The sequence below is a fragment of the Poecilia formosa genome, unplaced genomic scaffold (genome assembly GCF_000485575.1).
Source record: "Poecilia formosa unplaced genomic scaffold, Poecilia_formosa-5.1.2 Scaffold95, whole genome shotgun sequence".
Lineage (NCBI taxonomy): Eukaryota > Metazoa > Chordata > Actinopteri > Cyprinodontiformes > Poeciliidae > Poecilia > Poecilia formosa.
Genome location: NW_006800034.1, coordinates 1,333,827 through 1,351,848, shown reverse-complemented (window position 1 = coordinate 1,351,848; position 18,022 = coordinate 1,333,827). Strand labels below are relative to the sequence as shown.

Sequence of the window (18,022 nt, the reverse complement as noted above, 5' to 3'; positions counted from 1 at the left end):
GTTTTTTTTGTTTTGTCTGTGGTTCAGCATATAAAAAGTTTTGCTTTCTTCTGTATTTCTGTGGATGCTAGAATTCATTTTCTTGGTTTTATGTGATCTTACAATCTGGGCTTTAGATATCCATATGCTTGGTTGAGATTTGCTTGCTGTGCTTTTATTTTTACATTTCATTTTAAACGGAGCAAAATCAAAATAGTCAGTGACAAGGCTGAGAAGTGATACTTTCCACTTAGCTAAGCAGATGTTAAAAATTCTGAATGTTTCATTTGGGACCGAGTCTGGAAAACAAAAGCCAAGTTTTCCAGACTCTTGGCTGGGAAAACTTGGCTCTCGCTTGGGAGAAATGGGACACTGATGCCCATTTCTCTTGTTCACAGTTCAAAACAGGAAAGACAAGCAAACATGTCATTAAAGTAAAGCAAGAAACTCCCCAAATTATTTTTTCTCTAAATTTTTCTGCGAGATTATGGTGCTGTAGTAAAATCATGTAAAGCAATAAATTATGATGGCCATTTCATATCAACCACTGTCGTGATGCAATGTACGAAAGAAAACAGTTGCAAAATAACTTCAAAACTTTTAAGTAATTGGCTTTATTTCACACTTTTCAAGTAAAAAGTATCATTTTAGGACAACAATCATTATTTCAATTATGCACTGCTACAAAAATTTAACAAATAATTTCACTTTCACAAAAAAAAAAATCTAATTTATACATTTTTAAAAAATGCATAGTACCTGATTTACAGCTGAATATGTTCACATTTGAAGGGCCTCACAGGGTACCAGAGTAATAACCAACAAATATAACCATAGAAACATGAAATGCAGCCATCCATTTTCACCAAAGAGAGGTAGCTCTTTGTGCCATGAATAATGAAATGTATCTTCTGTTGAGATTACAGCAGACTCTGACAGAACCCGGTCCTCACGCGGGAGTCTACTCGACCTCTCCGCAGGCTGTGATCGTGATCCTCTTGGAGGTGTGCCCAGACCGGGAACCGTAGGACTCCACTTTCTTGATCACGTCCATTCCCTCGTTCACGCTGCCAAAGACAACATGCCTGCCATCGAGCCTGAGAGAAGAAGAGCTCAGTTTTAATGCCGCTGCCTTGGACAATGAGGTGGTCGACCAAGGCTTCTATCTTCAAGACGAGTAATGGATCGATTTTTGGGGCCTTTCTGTTTTCATTACCAAATTTAAAGTTTTTTCCCCCCATAAGGGGAAAACAAATTGCCTCTGAAGTTCATATCAAGACTCGTATATAAAGGATAAATACAACTTAAAGACATAAATAAATCATCATGTGCCTTTTCTGGTGTTTAGAAATTAAAACACCACTTCAACAGGAAATGAGTACCATTTATGGATGATTACATGACATCTAGATCTATATTGTCTGATGGACAATGGTGGATAGGACTGGAACCGTTTTCTTGGCAAAAATTATCTTTTTAAATCGGCATTTGTCAAATTAGTGTGTGACTGACTGAATACCTTTGCTGCAAATATCCAAGGAAGAAGTGCAGCTGAGCTAACAGTGAAGGGGAAACATTTCTCTTCTCACACAAAATATGTTCCTCTTAAATCAGAGCACAGCTTTGTCAGATGACACCAGGCTTAAAATAGAAGCAGGATATTAAGATCTTTACCAGAGAAAAATATTCACCTTCCAGTGATTTAAAAGTGAACACAACTAGAAATGTAACCTGCTTTTTATTCTGAATTTTGGACATACACTGTTTCCCATCTAAATAAATGCATAGAAAGTAAATTTGGGAAAGTATCAAAGAATTTGTTTCTGACAGTGAAGTGTGAATATTAGTTTGGATCTGTGTGAGCAGGACTTTGTGCATTTGTCACCACCGACTGGGTTTTTATTTTTATTTTTTGTGCAAACAACAAAATAAAGCACAAAAGCAGAGAAATCTGTAATCAGTAGAGAAAAGCGGATAAAGCCATAAAGATTAAAAAGATGAAATATTTTCTATAAACAGTTAATTTTATATTGTGGATATTTAAAAATTGACCCTCCCAAAGTTGTAAGAAAAGATGAAGAAAGAACGTAACGTATTTCTGATAGCCCCTTTGAGGAGTGTCTGACATTACCCAAAAGGAAAAAAACTGCTTAAATTATTTGTCAACGTTTTTGGTGAGGTTTTTTTGTACCTACCACTCTGTTTTCGTGGTGCAAATGAAGAACTGAGATCCGTTGGTGTTGGGTCCTGCATTGGCCATAGACAAGATCCCTAAAAACAGAAAATATAAAAGAAAAACATTTAATCAACAGCTGAAAATACAGATTTTTTCCTTTCACTACAGAGTTTTAGACTTAGACTTTTGACTCCCTTACTTATACAAAATACTTTATTTCAACTGCTACCACTGAAGCAGCATTTCATTCAGACAAGCCAGTGATTAGAATTTCATGAAAAGTGCACACAACCCCCACCTAGTGGAGAAAAATAAACATGACAAGAACAATCTCCGTTATTTTTATTTAGTTCAATTTAAAAATGTGAAACAAATAAATTATCCAGATTTTTTCTTGGCAAAAAGAAAAACATGCCATCAAAACATTTAAAGTTTTTATAGCACTTTAAAAAAATAATAATAATTAAAACCACAAATTGAGTTTTCGTGACAGATAAGATTTCTTTTTTTTTTTTTTTTTACAAAAGTTTTATGTGGTTGCCTACCCAATCGTCAACACTGCTCAGTTGACGTGTGTTAACCAGTAGTCATTGACACCCCCCACATATATTGCAACCACAACATATGAATATATTATTGTAAAGTTTAGAGGAAGGAAAACAGTTTGCAAATGTACTTTTTTTTAAGCATAGTTAACATGCGTTTCATTATTTGCTATCCACTACCTTTCTCAATATGTCGCCTAGAACTATTTACAATTAAACAAAGGTTAAAATGACCAGCTTTAATGCTCTGGTGTAGCAGTTTAAAACTACAGAGAAGTCAGTCTAAAACCACATCTTTAAATGTAGAGCTATGCGCTTTGCAAACATTTTTGGTCCATTTTGTCTCATTTTAAACATATAGAACTTCAATACAGATGTAGGCTTGACAAATACCAGCTGTAGCTAAAAACAAGCCCCTCAACGTAAATTGAAAAGGTAACACACATCTCAGGTGTTTTCCTATGAATGGGAGGTGTGAACAAACCAGGGCACACCCTTGTGATTATCCGTTCCATCATCCACATACAGGTTGTACATCAAACATCCAACTGTACATGCACACCCTTGAGTTTTTTGACAAAAAAATGAATAGCTACCTTGTTCATCTCAAGACATGACATGCTGGAGGAATTATGGAATTAATACCCTATGAATAAGTACACTTCTTTAAAAAAAAATCCCTGTAAGAAAATCTGTTTGGACTGAAGCAGAGTGAATGTATGTCAAGGTTTTAATTATTTGTAGACATCCGTCACCAATTCGCTTCTGGTCTCAATGCTTCTAAAGAGCTTGTTTGTGCACATTACACAAATAGCTGCTGTTATATAGGAAACACTCTAGCAGTTGAAGTGTAAAGTACTTCCAGTTATGATCTCGCAGAGTTAACCTGTGAGGATGAATCAGCAATGACTGTGCAGGAATTCCTGTTTTAACTTCGCGTCCATCAATAACTTCATCAAGAAAATAATTTATCTAACTGAGAGTTGAATATTTTGATCATCAACTAGTATGCAAAGTTATGCCTAATGCCACAAATTTGCAACATACCCAGTTTGATTTGTTTGGAAAGGGTTACAACTTTAACAATCTTACTATAGCATTTGCTTGACAGGAAAAACACAAGTGCAAAAGTTAAAAATCACATTACAATAGTAGAAATCATGCCAGGCAATTTTAATAGCGGTAGGGATATATTTTACTATTTGAAGTACAAGCAGTTGGATAATGTGATGCATTTTTGTTTTCAGTTATTGTGCAAATATGGCAAAAAAATAAAATAAAATTAGGCTATCGTGTCAGCTCATGTCTTATGTCAAACACAAACTGTTTTAGAGGAAATTATTGTATTTAATTGCGAGAGAATAAAGAATGGAAATGTGAATAATATACAAAAGGGCATTATTATTACCAGGTCCAGTGTGCTTCAGCTTGAAGTTTTCATCAGGAAATCTCAAACCGTAAATTGACTTCCCACCAGTTCCATTGTGGTTTGTGAAGTCTCCACCCTGAAAACATAAATTCAATAAAACAAAAATAACTAAAAACTACAGACAGCAGGATGATACAGGGAGGAAATCCCCTACCTGACACATAAACTGAGGGATCACTCTGTGGAAAGTGGAGCCCTTGTAACCAAATCCATGTTCTCCTGTGCACAGCGCTCTGAAGTTTTCTACAATATTAGATATCAGTTATTTGTTATTTCTTCCATTCTCAAGAGAGGTCCAGAAAGCAGATGCAGGTTAGTTTTAAACAACAATTGTCTGCATTAAATCTCTCTGCATTAAATCTTTAGGATTCCAGCCAAACTCAACCAGTTCAAACCTGCCTGCCTTTAGATGTAATCACTGAATTCTGCACTAGTAGCAGACATGTGCCCAACCTCTACATATCTTAATTCCATTAATATTGTCTCCTATACTAACTTTAATTTATTGTGATTTTCAGGTTAAAAAAAAAATAAGAAGAAGTAACAATGAAAAAATAAATGAACACCTACCTGCTGTTTTTGGCACAACATCTGCGTTGAGCTTGAAAAATAAAAATAAGATTTAGGATGGAGGAATATTTCGTAGCAGAGTAAATAACGCTGACAAAATGAAAGCAAAGAAACTGCACAGCTCCTAACTGCTCACCTCAAATGTCACTCTGCCCAGAGGCTCGTTGTCTGCGGCAATGTCAAAGTAAACCCGGGGGTTTTTATTTGCAGTTGCGGGTCCGCTGCTGTACAGGCGGGCGGCGGTGAACGCCAGAGAACAGAACTTTATCCTGTTTGACAAAATCAACATCTTAAAACAACTACTGTCACTCTGCACACTCTGTTCTACTCAGCTCAACAAGCTAAAGTCACGCTGTTAAAAAAGAAGCAAGCGTAGAAGGATACGCACGAAACATGACGTAAGACGCATTTGGTTTCGGGGCTATCGCGAGACTGGAGGAAAGACAGGAAACACAAACCCACGTCGCCTACTAAAGGGGTCTCTAAAGTTGTTTATCCTTCTGACTACCAGGAAAAAAAATATTGTAAAATCACCATTTTTTTAAAATCCCACAGTCTTTGTAAGGTAATATAAGGTTTTATGCACTTACTTTGTCTCTTCCCATAAAATGAGTTATTACTGATGAACGCCATTTTTATGAATTAGAAAAAGGTACGTACAAAAGTCCCACCCCTTCACATGTGGTGTCATTGAAAAGCCCTAAATGTCCTCTCCAGATACCAAAAGGAATTAACTCAGTAGAATGCAGGGGGTGGGAGATATTCAAGTTTAGAAATGTCCTCTACAGAGGACAAAAATGAACTACTGGTAGTCAGGAGGTTGAATTATATAAGGGTGGTTTAGATAAAGGGATACATTTTGTCAAGTCAGTTTTACTTAAAAATGTTAGTGAGAGAAATAGAAGGGAAGTAATAATGATGAGTCTGAGGGTAGGTCTGCTTAAGTTACATATTGTACTGAGGCGAGAAGAAAATTGGAAAATTAGGAAAATAAGGAGAACATGGCCATTTGCAGCCCTGCGAAGTTTTCTGTAGCACCGAATCATAACTCCAGAGTGCACCAGATCTGGTCAGCAAGCACAAATATAATTGTTGTTGATGTTTTGAGGCTGACATTTTCATAAGAAAAATATTAAAATAAATTAAAAAAGGTTGGGTAAAAACCAGAATTCTACATCTACAACCTACAAACATCCAGCAACTCATACTCAGAAGCAAACTGTATGTAAAGAGTCTGCAACAGTCTTCAGACTTTTATATGTATTTGACTGACAATGATGTACAGATCAAAGAAAGTCTACATTGTCTATATTTTAAAAATGTCAAAAATCAAATTATCTGCAGAAGAATTTGACAAATTTGTGTATTTTTTTCCAAGGCAACACTGTATACAAAGATATAAATATATTATACCCTACATTTATAGTTATATATCGTCACCTTCAATATGTAATGTGACAATATGTAACTTTACATATTGTAAGTTACAATAATATGTAAGTTACAAATTATTGTAAAATAATAGCCCAAGTAATTTTTTGTCAAGTGTTTGTTGTTTTTTTTTTTTTGACAAAATCATATTTTGCCAAAATGTTATGATTTTAGGAAGGTGACAATATGATGGCTGGACTCAGATACGAGTAAAGAAAGCATTATACTCTTAGGATGTCACATATTTTGTAGATTTTATTTTTGAACAAATAAAATCATTATGAATTGACTAGACTTATTACTTTAAAGGATGGATGAAGGAAGGTAGCTTTCATTGATGGACGGATAAAAATATTTTATGACAACTGTTTATTTACACTTAAAATAATACAGACATTTACAGAGTGAGCTCAGATAAAATAAGACTACTTTCTAACAAACATAATTTTAAATCAAAACGCTGGCCTTTGTAACAGATTAGAAGAGCGTTTTTATGTTACTGACCCCGGTAATTAGCCATGAAGCAACAACAGGACCAGATCTGATTGATTGTTCCTGCTAGGGTATAAGGAATCGTCAAGTCCAAAAGCTTGTTCCCCTTTATCCTTTTAATTACACACTCAACGAGAGCATGGAGCCTGGCAACACTCCGTGCTCTCCTTTGGTTCGAGCTGATTCCGTCCTCAGAGCTCACAGGGAATGTGACGAGTTTTGCCCCAACATTTTTCAACAGATTGTCAATACAAAAGTTTTTGGGTGCTATGACCTCGTCACCTGGCTCAAGTAACTTCAAAATCCCAGAGAGCCTCGTCAGTTCATCATTTGAGATGGAATCAGAAAATAATTTTGACACAAAGGTGATGAAGCCACAGGGAGCTATTCCAACCAAAGCTTTATATGTGACACACTTCCTCTTGCATAACAAAGTTTCAGAAGATGTTTTCATTTCTCCGATTTCACATCTGAGCTCAGCACATGCAAGGATGACCCTTGTGCAGAGGCAGTACTGACGGATTATTGGGGCCATCGTCTTTCGGACCTGCGCTCGTGTCATCCAGATTCGTACCGACCCCAGCACAAGATACAAGTAGTTGGACCATGTGACGATGGTCTGAATCACTCGCAAGCGACTGACCCCAAACATCCCTGCCAGAACTCTGTCTTTCATCCCAGCAGACAGATGGAGGCAGAACATAAAGAACTCATCGATGAGTGGAAGTTCATGCTCAGGTGTTAACTCAAGGTTGGCCGCTTCTGGAAGAGCTGCAATCCTGTTTGCTTCAGACCAGTATGCACTCATTGATGCAGAAGGTTCCACAGAAGCCCAAAAAACATAGAAGACATCTTTAGATGGAAACCTGGTGAAATACTTAAAGTCTTCATCAGACAAACACCATCTCTTAGAAAGAGGTCCAGTAAGGGAGAGTTTTGATATGGTCTGCTTCAACTGTTGGATTCTCTCCAATGCCCCATTAAGTTCACCTAAAAACACAAGATCATATTTTGTATTTAAACAAATGCTTGCTTACATACACCGAGTTCAAATAGCCCTTGGAAGTTGTAAATCTGAAGATTTGATACATGTTTTGCCCACAGAACAAGATAAATAGTTTTGCAGACTACATTAATTAGTATTAGATATTGTACAGCATTACATGTATAACGGGTTTAATTCAACACAAGCCATGGACCTTACCAAGCTCTGCCCAGAAACGCCCCCTAAAATCCCACGTGGCTGCATGTCTCACAAACAAAGCCTCGCGGAGCTTAGTTTCTATGTAAACATGGCGTCTTTCATTTCAACTGACTCTCTGCAGAGTATTTCTGAGTCGACTAGTGTAGCATTTCGGCTGGATTTACACAAAATATCAGCCACGACAATGGACTTTTTTGGACGACATCAAGGTGTTAGAGCCACGCGATGCCTCCGACATTGTGCACGTCACAGCGAAATGCTACCAGTCGATGAGGAAAACAGCAGATCATCACACCCTCAGCATAAATATAGCTGTGGACAAGATCACTGATGCCTATTGTTCTTGCAAGGCTGGGAAAGTCAACTTATGATCACAGGATGTGATTTTTGTGACTTTATTGTTTTCACTCACAAGGGTCTACATGTAGAAAGAGTGTGTGGCCTGACACACCGTTTATGGAATCCATGTTAGAAATTTTAGCCACTTTCTATCGAGATCATGCTGTGCCTTATTTGAAAAACACGTAGGCAATAAAAATTGACGAAACTGATTATGCTCACTTACACTGTTCATCTGCTTGCACCCCTATCCCTTTGTCTGCATCCTCTGTCCTTTTGTCTGCATCATTGTTCACCGCAGCATCGTAGGTATCCCTGTAAATATTTCAGAACATTCACTGTGATCTAGATGGCATCCTGTAAATAATTGAAGTAAAAGTGATAGATGTTCCTGCATCATGTTCATGTGATCATCATGTGATGTAAGATGACATTGATAGTAGATGTTCATTAAGTTTTTGGAAAATGTGAATTGTGACACATGATAAATAATAAAGTAACTTTGATTCAGAACTGTGTTATAGGTGCGTATAATTGTGTACTTACAAGCTCTCTGCTCCAATACGTGGTCTCTTGTTTTGACTGTCTTGCCTACTTGCACTTTCTGATGCTCTTTTTCTTGCAGGCCTTGCTTTATGCACTCGGGCTCCGTCTGCAAGTATCGGATAAGGATGGGACGCTGTTGGCCCATCCCCGCCGACAAAATGCTAATAAACAAATAAATAAATCGTAATGTTGCAATACATATTTATCATAGACACTGAAACAGTTGGTAAAATAGTATTCCACTCAATTAAATCTACATGTTCCATTCGTCAGTCTACAAAATGGATAACACTACTGAAGCTGTAAAGCAGAATCTCAAATGGATAAACAATCACTCAAAATATCCGCAAGCAAAGCAATAATACTTACACCAGCACACACTCCTTTGTTCTTATTGATCCTACTACGGTTGAGCTGCAAATGCGGTCGAGCACAAGCTTTGATCCAAGCAAGGCAATCCGTTTCAGATTTTGGAAATCTGTGAATTTTACCTCCACAAATACGATCGGGATACCTGACATCGCCTGTACAGATGCCCCACTGACAGTGGAGAACCATTCTTTTTCGAGCCCTGACGCAAAAACTTTCTGCCGGTATGCTAGTCGACTAGCATGTGTTTACTATTGTAGCTTGTGTTTGTGAGACGGTCACGTACGTGGTAGCTGCGCTGTGACGTGAAATGGGCATTAGCAACACTCCTGACTGCCATTGGCTGTAGGTCGGCGTCTATGGTCGGCGTTGCTAGGAGACGCTGGCCGTTTCATTTCTGGGTCTGTGTTACGACTTCCGGGGCAAATTAAGTTCATAATGAAACGCTAACGATTCCTTTGACCATTTTAAGACAAAGACAAACTGTAAAAAAACACAGCTTACTGCAGCAAATTCCCCAACATTGCATACGATACGTATCCCAATTCTGACTGAAGTGGTGAACTATGAACATAAATTAATCAATTTTGTTCATTTTTAACCTGGTTAAATTTAATTTTAAGCCAGTTTTTGCCATGGACGAACTAACCATTGAGAGGACTGCTGTGGCAGTCGTAGTCGTGCTCCTTTAAAGCTTCTGCAGCGCTGCCCCTGTCCACACCAGCAACTCCTTCTGTTGACGCACTCTTATTCATCCTTGTCCGACAAGGTTTGATTTTCTTACAATTTTCTTACACAGAAGACATGGTCTGACCACTGAGACATGTACAGCCCTACTACAGGGATGACTACAGAAAGTATAAAAGTACTTGTTCGGTTGCTGATATGTCTTTCACGTTTGGCTAAGAGCGTATTACCGCCACCTACTGGACTGGAGCCTGTGACATCCATCCATCCATCCATCCATCCATCGTCTTTACATCCTGGTCCCCCTAATGGGGTCGGGAGGGTTGCTGGTGCCTATCTCCAGCTAACGTTCCGGGCGAGAGGCGGGGTACATCCTGGACAGGTCGCCAGTCTGTCGCAGGGCCAGCCTGTGACAGTAAATGGAAACAACAACAACAACAACAAAACTAAAAAGCTATGTTCTATTTCATGGCCCTTAGCCATTCATAATTTCTGGTAACTTCCTCTTTCATCTGTTTTAGTATTTATTTTTTGTTCAAAGATGCATCTGTTCTGACTGGTAAAAAGAGCATTGCAATAGTCCTAGTGTGAGAGAACCCATAAATGCACATGTACAAATTTAAGTTATGAGCACAAACTCCATGCTGAAAGACCACAAGCTAGAATTTGGACTCAGGCCCATCTTATTTCATTTAAGACCTGTCTTACAATTTAATCTACCAGTGCTACAAATAGTAATATCATGCAGCCCCAAATTCAATCTTATGCTAATCTTAAAGAGAAATACAGTGTAACTTCTACAGGTTTATTCAAGGAGTTATTGTAGAGACTGATGGCTGTGGGTGGCAAGCATCTCCATCATCTCCAATGCAGCATCAGAAGCAGGACACAGTGAAAAAGATGAACTTTATTTGTAATAATGAAACTAATGTGCACAATGTGAGTTTCTGCATCTGACAGCATCTGGAGGAAGAGCATTGATGTTGAAAAGGGCTATGGCAGCATGGAGATTAATCTTGATAAGACAGATAGGTATAATGGCTTATGGATTTGGAGTTGGGAGCTGATATTCAGGGAAAATCGTGATCCTGGAGGAGAATGGTAAGGATGCAGTTTGCAAGGAATTTCCATAGGAGCATTGTAGAAGGTAAGATCCATGACTTATATTCTCTCTGTTCATATGATTTCTGAACAGAGTGAATAGCTGGTAAACCAATGAAGGCTGTACTCATTGTTCTGTATATCAGTCCACTTAATCCAACAAATATGGATTTAAATACATTTTATTTTAAAGTGCTGCTTCAAATTTGATGCTTATAATTCACATTTTGTGCTTGAATGAACTGCCTGTTGTGGAGGAAGCAAAGACAAGACACAGTGGCATGCAGGAATCATCTGAATACATATTTATTAGATAAATATTAGGCTGTCACATCATCTAACTACATACAATTCTGCAAGACTAAAAATCACAATTAGTTCCTTTATTTTCTGACCAGTTTGGAGTATGAAATGATTGTACATACAATGTACAAACATAGAGACAATGGCCACATTGCATGAATCACCTTAGATTGCTGTCATTTCTCAAATCTTCATGATATCAAAATTCTTTTTTACAAATTATGGATTTTGGTTACAATCTTCAGGACCCATTCTTTTCACCACCATCATTCTGCACGGCTGAGTGGCTTTTCTGTTGGTGTTTGTAACCTTATTTGTTTTATTTTTTTTAGCTTTAGCACCTCAGCGTATGCCTGTGAAACTAGAACACTTAGGCTAAATAGTACATTTAGAACGTAGCTGTTCTGGTTCCCCCAAACAGAAGACGGTGAAAGTATATTACAAATTAAGGGGGGCAAAATGCTGAGATAACCCACAGACACAAACTAACATGTTTGATTTTCCATAGTCAGCCACTTCCAGTAGAGGTGTTGCAAGCTTTTTTTTAATTTATTATTAATTATTATTATTATTAATATTATTTAGAAGAAACAATGCACATTCCCAAAGGAAAATGAATACATTTCTGTTCACTTGTCTCTATGTTAATTTACATATATACAGACATCCTTGGGACATTCAACAAGCTTTGCCCTCTGCATCCTTTCAAGGACAGACTTGTGAACGTGCCCCTTTCCGCTCTGTTTTTTTTTTTTAATTATTATTATTTATATTTTCCTTTTTATACATTTTTTTTCTTAACAACATCCCCCAAAAGAAATGGCCCTTTAATGTGATTGCGCAACTGCACACTTGGGGTGCTGCCTACAATGCTGAACTGACTCACTTGAAAGTAAGAAGAAATTATGAGGTGACGACAAATATTTATCGGATTGATTCATACATTTAAAAAAAAAAAAAGTTAAAATTTTGTGTCTCATTATTGTTTGGATATGAAACATGTCGATGCTCTCAGAGCTGGAACGGATAGAACTTTACAAAATGTTGAATTCAAATCAAGCTGAAAGAAATTGGATTTCTAGCCTTACAGATTAATAATAAAACCAGTACAAAATAAGTTACCAAAGAGAAACGAAAAACAAACAAAAGGGGGATACAAATGTAAATGAGCTCATGCTTTTTTTTTTCTTTTTTAAAAAGCCACATTTTTCTATAACAAAAATATAAACAATATCATGAATTTCTTTAAAATATGGTTGTGATATATCTTTAAAATACCACCATGTATTGACATTTAGGACCATGATATTCACATAGATCAATAATTACACTGAATGCCAGCTGATACCACATCTCTTTTGTTTTAAAATCACCATCACTGAACAAATGTTAACCTAAAATTCATTAGCAGGAAGCGGAGATCAGCTAGGATCAATGTGTGAAAAGAAAGTATTGCTTCTGAGTGAGTTTGACATCCGAGAACATGGGAAAAAAGGTGGAGCAGAACATCCTCGAGCCGACACGGGAAAGGTGAGCACAAAGGCGGAAAACGAGGACGACGTGCATTAGGGTGTAGCTTATGAGATGTTTAAAACTGCTGAAGAAGTTTGGTGCTCAGATGGGGAGCGCGTGCGGTTAGGTTGGACGACGACAGACATTATCGAGATGATACAAAAATATACATAATGATATTTACAGTACAATAGCATTTCTTAAAAAATAATACATTTGCATACTGAAAAGCAACTCTTCTCGAACAACATGACATCAAAAAACAACGAAAAAGGTTTACACCAATACTGCTTTGAAAATCACAGCAGTGATGGAAGAAACCATTGCTTGCCTCGCCATCACCTGTGCACAAACATGCGCGCACACACCCACACACGCAGTCTCACAAACATACATGTGCGTCTCTATACATTATATTATTTTAAAAAGTTGTTGTATTTTAGTAATTCAACTTAAAAAAAAATAAAACTAATTTATTATACGATTCATTTTTCTCCCACCAGACTTTATCCTTCCACAAAACTTTCCATTAATATATTTAAAATTAATGCTTGTAACACAAGAAAACTGCATAGATGTAAAGCTTCTATAAAAATACAGAACAAAGATTAAATGCCAACAAACAACCAGTCATAGTTTACAAATGAGGCCAAAATTAAAAAAACAGCATTATATTAAAAAAAAAAAAAAAAAAAAAAAAAAAATTTGGAAAAACAGTCAAGCTAAGACTCTTTGAAATGAGTTGGACCTGCCATCATGACTTCTGCTGGGAATGTGACCTTTGTAGTCACCACATGTCTTTATTCCAATGTCTGTGAAATGTAATTTGGGATTTTTGTCATTCAAAAACATGAAAAATAAATGCCTAAAGTACCCTGTATGCAATGAATCTATAAAATAAATCACATTTTGAAATGAATTACTGAAATACATAAACTCTCCAAAGATATTCTAACTTATCGAGACGCACCCATGGACACGCAGCCTTACACAGGACCGAGCAAACACAAACATTTCCATTCTCATCCCTCTAGCTTTGGTGAGCAGTTTCTCAAAAAAAAAAAAATAACGATGGACAGCGTAGTTATGCAGCAGCAAAGGAAAAATAAAAATAAAGAACAACCAGCAGATACATGACAGATGTACCACTGATACCTTCAATGTTAGTGTTAAATAAAATCAAAACAAATTTGACAAAGAGAAAGAAAAAAAAACACTATTTGACAAAGGGCTTGGCACACATGCACTTTGAAGACTACCTCAACAGCACATTATTTAAGGAGAGGTGAAATGATACAAAAAAAATGCAGAAAATAAGGCTCATGCAGAGCAGATGGAAGCAGATAACATGGCAGGAACTCCAATCTTTCTTTTATCTATTGTTTTAAAAAGAAAAAAAATCAGTCATTTGTAAAAGAGGCATCATGTACATACTTTCTGTTATTGTAGGCTTCAAATACTCCCTGCTTCAGTCAGACTTCACAGACTGAAATAAATACACAGAACAATTGTAGACAAAATGGAAGCCAATCTGTTTCAAAAATCTTTTTAAAACGCTGGCAGCAAATGTATAGAAAACTGATCTCATTCCTTTTTGTAAAGATGTTTTTTTTTTTTTTTTTTCTTGTTTCATTTTTTGCAGTGCTAAAATTTCTTGTGCTTTTAGGTGATGGACAAAACAGTGCGACTAACCAGACCAGTCAGGGAATGGAGCAGTGACACCAGGAAGTTGTGGCCTCTCAGACTACAAAACATAACACACACTGGCCAGAGAGCACAGTTTTTTTCAGTTATTTTTCTGCTTTATACAATGAGTTCATTTTTTTTTTTTTAGCTTCAAAAGAAAACAAAAAGAAAGTATTTTAAAAATGCTACAACATGTTACTAGTGAGCACACGTACATGTGTGTGGTGTAAAAATAAAATCAACTATAGCTGCACAGTCAAGGGTGTCACCGCAGGAGGTGGAGGGGCGTGGCAGCTCCGCCAAATCTTGCCGTGTCTTTTGAGTTTCTTTGAGATTCTTTGCAGTCAATCTGCGCTGGCGAATGTAAAATTGTACAAGAGGAAGAAGAGAAAGGGAGTGCATCTTTGTGTTGATCAAGTACTGAGTAACTGCCACGGTTCCTCAGGGAAGCTTCAGGCGATCGGTAAAAGTTTGTGTGTGTGTGGGTGTCTGAAAGCCTCTCAGTTGTTTTCAAAGAGCGACAGAAGGTCATCGTTGCTATTGCTGGGGAGGTCTGGGGGGTCCAGATACGACAAAAGTTCGTCTGGGTTAGCGAGCTCAGGGAGAAGCTGCAAAAAACAGAAAAGGAGATTTGCAAGAATTAGCTGAAGAAACTTCTCACAACCTTCCAATAAAATGAATTAACTTTTGGTTTTTATAATGCAACCAAAATGTGTAAAGCTTCCATGGGGAATGTGCGGTATCTGCGGGTTTTCCAGAACTCACATCTAACGAAGGCTCGGGCATGTCCGACCCCGCTTGGCTGTCCAAACTGCTGGAGGGATTGAAGGCCAGGTCGGTGTGTGGATGGTTGTTGGCGGTGGGCTGTTGCTGCTGTGCTTGCTGCTGCTGAGGCAGCGGTGCTTGCCGTGAGGGCTGAGGGGGTCCGCTGTGGTGCAGCTGCTGCCCTGATTGGCTCCCGGGGTGCGGAGATGGATGTAAGCTCTGCTGCAATGGACCGTGCGTCTGGTCAGGCCCGGCAGAATGAGGTATCTGTAGAGATTCAGAGAGGGACGTGAGGAATATGACTTTCAAGATGCTAGTTAGGTAATTTTGGAGTATCGCTAGCCTAGCTTAATCATTGTTTTAAATGAAAGCAATCTACTTTCATCCAATATTACCAAAAAAATACAAAGCAAGAGACAGACTTATAAGATAATGAAAGACGTAATAGGAGTATCCATTTTGGAAAAAAAGAATACAATTTACTAAAAAATTGCATGTTCAATAGTATCAAAATCACTAATAATCAATGGAAAATATTATGCACTCAAACTCTACTGACCCAGTTCTTTCTCCGATATTTCTATGATTTATTTTCCGTGATAGCACCAGGTTTATGAGGCTGACAGCCTCATTGCCATCACCCTAATCTTTGATGTGCATCTGAAAGATGTCTTTTATTTTCTTTTGTCCCCTGTGACACCATCTGTGTTGCTCCATCATGGGCAGGAAGTAAAAGCTGGTTGTAAAATCTTACTATGTACAGAAAATCTTAGTTACATGCTGCACAAGCAAACAGAGATAAACTGGTTATTTCTCATTGAAATGTACACTGCAAAGTTTGTGCTAAATTTACTTAAGGAAAATGGACGGATGGCTGGATGGATGGATAATACAGATCATTTTGACATCTTAATTAAGAACATGTAAATAAAAGTGAAATAGAAAATTCAGGACTTTCAATAGAAGAGCAACGGCTGGGGCACTCACTGAGTCAGGCATGTTGTGGGACAGGGGTTTGTCTTGCGTCATCAGGCTATTCGGAATGTCGGGTGGGTGAGACAGCTGAGGACCGTGCATGAAGTCATTCATCGATGTACCACCTGGAGCGCCGTGGGGGAAGTCAAAGTTCCCGTGTCCTTGGTAATTGTTGCCTGAAAACATAATAGCAAATGTAAACACACATACAGGTTTGGATGGTCTTTGCACAACTAGAGCTGCATAAGACCTACTACCTTGGCTGCCATATTCGCTACTGTTGCCACCTTGCCCCGAGGGCATCGACAGGTACGGTGACGGTCCAGGGCCGAGCTGAGCGATCATATCCATCACGTTGGGCATGGTCATTTGACTGGGACTCATCGTCTTAAACCTCTTGGCCAGCGGTCCATCTGGATCCTCCTTAATGTGGATGTCAGATTTGATCGCCACAGGTCGCCAGCTACACGTTGGGTCAATTGTGACTTCCTCAAACTCAGAACTGATGGAAAACAGTTAGAGTCAAATGGTTAGGGAATAAAAAAAGTGGGAAAAGCTCATTTGTGCAGTAAAATGTCTTTAAATCTGCATACTTTTGAATGGCGTTCAGTATTCCCCACATGTACTGGTCGACTTCCAGTCCTTCTAACAACGCTGTTTTGCTATGGGAAGATGAGAGTAATTAAGAGATCTTCCATCTGAATGCAGAGACAATTAATTGGACAACAAATACAACTGTGGACCCAAAGAGAGTAAACGTACTTGCATACAGGACATCGCCACGTTCCCCTCTCACAGTTCAGTTGTAGATATGATTCCAAATCAAAACACTGGGACAAAGGAAACATCTCTTTAATCAGATACTTGAAAAATTTCTGATTTGCTGGTGATATTTTTCACAACGTCCATCTCACCTGAACATGTTTGCAGTCATGCCCCCTTGCTGGAAGTTGTATTCGTCGGAAAGTGATCGGACATTTGAGGGAAACCTTGATGGCCGTTTGCTCGACTCCGTCTTCCCCGTTGAGCGTGGCGTTCCCCGTCGACGCTGCCACGCTGCTGAAGTTCCTCTTGACTTTAAAGAGGAAAGGAGGAGGAAAAAATGTTTAAAGCAAAAAGTCCACTTATAACTAGGACATTGCGGTGCGGCTCGTGGGAGAGTGGATTATACCTTTGGTGATGCAGTGCTCTGCGGGCAGCAGCCTCTTCTTTAGGAGACCCTGCAGGACGGAGCGGACTGACGGCCTGTGCACCAGCTGCAGCACGAACAGGTGCGACTGTGGGAGGAAACGTTGTGGTGACTATCACCAACATCCTTCTCAGGTATGCAAGTTATAAATGCCTCCAGGTCAATTCATGCTCCTCTCTAATTACGACACATTGCCAGTTTGTTCCCATCTACTTACATTTCATAGCCATAAATGAACCATTTCCTGCAGAGCAGTTTTATTTTCCTTGCAGATAAGCAGTTCCATGGATTATGGACATAAACACTCATAAAAATGATCAAATCTAATATAAAAAGTAATTTAATTTTTTTTTTTATTATCAGAAAATGCTATGTTAGATTTCTTTTCCTGCTCATTCAGTTTACTCACACAACAGCAGGCGGTCACTGTGATCTGGATCGTGTTCCTTCCCGGCTGGCACACATGTTTCAAGTGCAACGGTTTGTGCGATGTTTTGTTGTCGCCTCGCTCTATTGTGAGCGGCGTGGCATTGACGCTGACTTGGACCGACGCCGGCCAGTTAGTGTTCATCTGACGGTCTTCGTGGTGGTAACATTTAAACTGCAGCTCCAGGTCTGACCTGCAGAAAAAACACAATTTAAGAGACAAAATTCGATACTTTCTTTTAAGTTTCTAAAACGTTCTCCTACAGTTTTGTAACATTCTGGGCATTTGAGTGCAAAG

The 18,022-nt window shown here is 38.3% G+C and overlaps 3 protein-coding genes across 11 annotated transcripts in view; all 3 read right to left on the bottom strand.

Moving 5' to 3' along the window:
- Positions 1 to 577: 577 nt before the first annotated feature.
- On the bottom strand, positions 578 to 5,089 carry LOC103142309 (peptidyl-prolyl cis-trans isomerase A-like). Its single transcript, XM_007558312.2, has 6 exons — positions 4,836 to 5,089; positions 4,700 to 4,730; positions 4,284 to 4,372; positions 4,109 to 4,205; positions 2,175 to 2,250; positions 578 to 1,076 (listed from the first exon to the last, which is right to left on the bottom strand). Exons 1-6 carry the CDS (start codon positions 4,986 to 4,988, stop codon positions 941 to 943), a joined length of 582 nt encoding a protein of 193 aa, XP_007558374.1. The 5' UTR covers positions 4,989 to 5,089; the 3' UTR covers positions 578 to 940.
- A 1,393-nt stretch (positions 5,090 to 6,482) lies between these two features.
- On the bottom strand, positions 6,483 to 9,965 carry LOC103142308 (uncharacterized). Of its 5 annotated transcripts, none has more exons than XR_001662871.1 (4): positions 9,081 to 9,118; positions 8,712 to 8,872; positions 8,392 to 8,522; positions 6,483 to 7,612 (listed from the first exon to the last, which is right to left on the bottom strand). XR_001662871.1 is itself a non-coding variant. In XM_007558311.2 (4 exons), the coding sequence occupies exons 1-4, from the start codon at positions 9,730 to 9,732 to the stop codon at positions 6,627 to 6,629; spliced, it is 1,239 nt and encodes a 412-aa protein (XP_007558373.1). In that variant the 5' UTR covers positions 9,733 to 9,965; the 3' UTR covers positions 6,483 to 6,626. The 5 variants fall into 5 exon arrangements, 2 of the variants coding, with proteins under 2 accessions (XP_007558373.1, XP_007558372.1); XR_476673.2 differs by having other exon boundaries at positions 8,392 to 8,480; XR_476674.1 differs by having other exon boundaries at positions 8,392 to 8,480; positions 8,712 to 8,817; positions 9,081 to 9,115.
- A 1,414-nt stretch (positions 9,966 to 11,379) lies between these two features.
- Positions 11,380 to 18,022, bottom strand: part of LOC103142307 (zinc finger MIZ domain-containing protein 1-like) — a 116,366-nt gene continuing 109,723 nt past the window's right edge. For 4 of the 5 annotated variants that reach the window (XM_016674430.1, XM_016674429.1, XM_016674431.1 and 1 more), the window contains 8 exons: positions 17,708 to 17,918; positions 17,281 to 17,386; positions 17,024 to 17,184; positions 16,872 to 16,939; positions 16,703 to 16,771; positions 16,122 to 16,611; positions 15,135 to 15,401; positions 11,380 to 14,977 (listed from right to left, as the gene is read on the bottom strand). In XM_016674430.1, coding sequence (XP_016529916.1) covers positions 14,870 to 14,977; positions 15,135 to 15,401; positions 16,122 to 16,611; positions 16,703 to 16,771; positions 16,872 to 16,939; positions 17,024 to 17,184; positions 17,281 to 17,386; positions 17,708 to 17,918 — 1,480 coding nt within the window. In that variant the 3' untranslated portion in view covers positions 11,380 to 14,869. The remainder of the gene's footprint in view (positions 14,978 to 15,134; positions 15,402 to 16,121; positions 16,612 to 16,702; positions 16,772 to 16,871; positions 16,940 to 17,023; positions 17,185 to 17,280; positions 17,387 to 17,707; positions 17,919 to 18,022) is intronic. The other variant, XM_007558307.2, reaches the window with a different exon arrangement.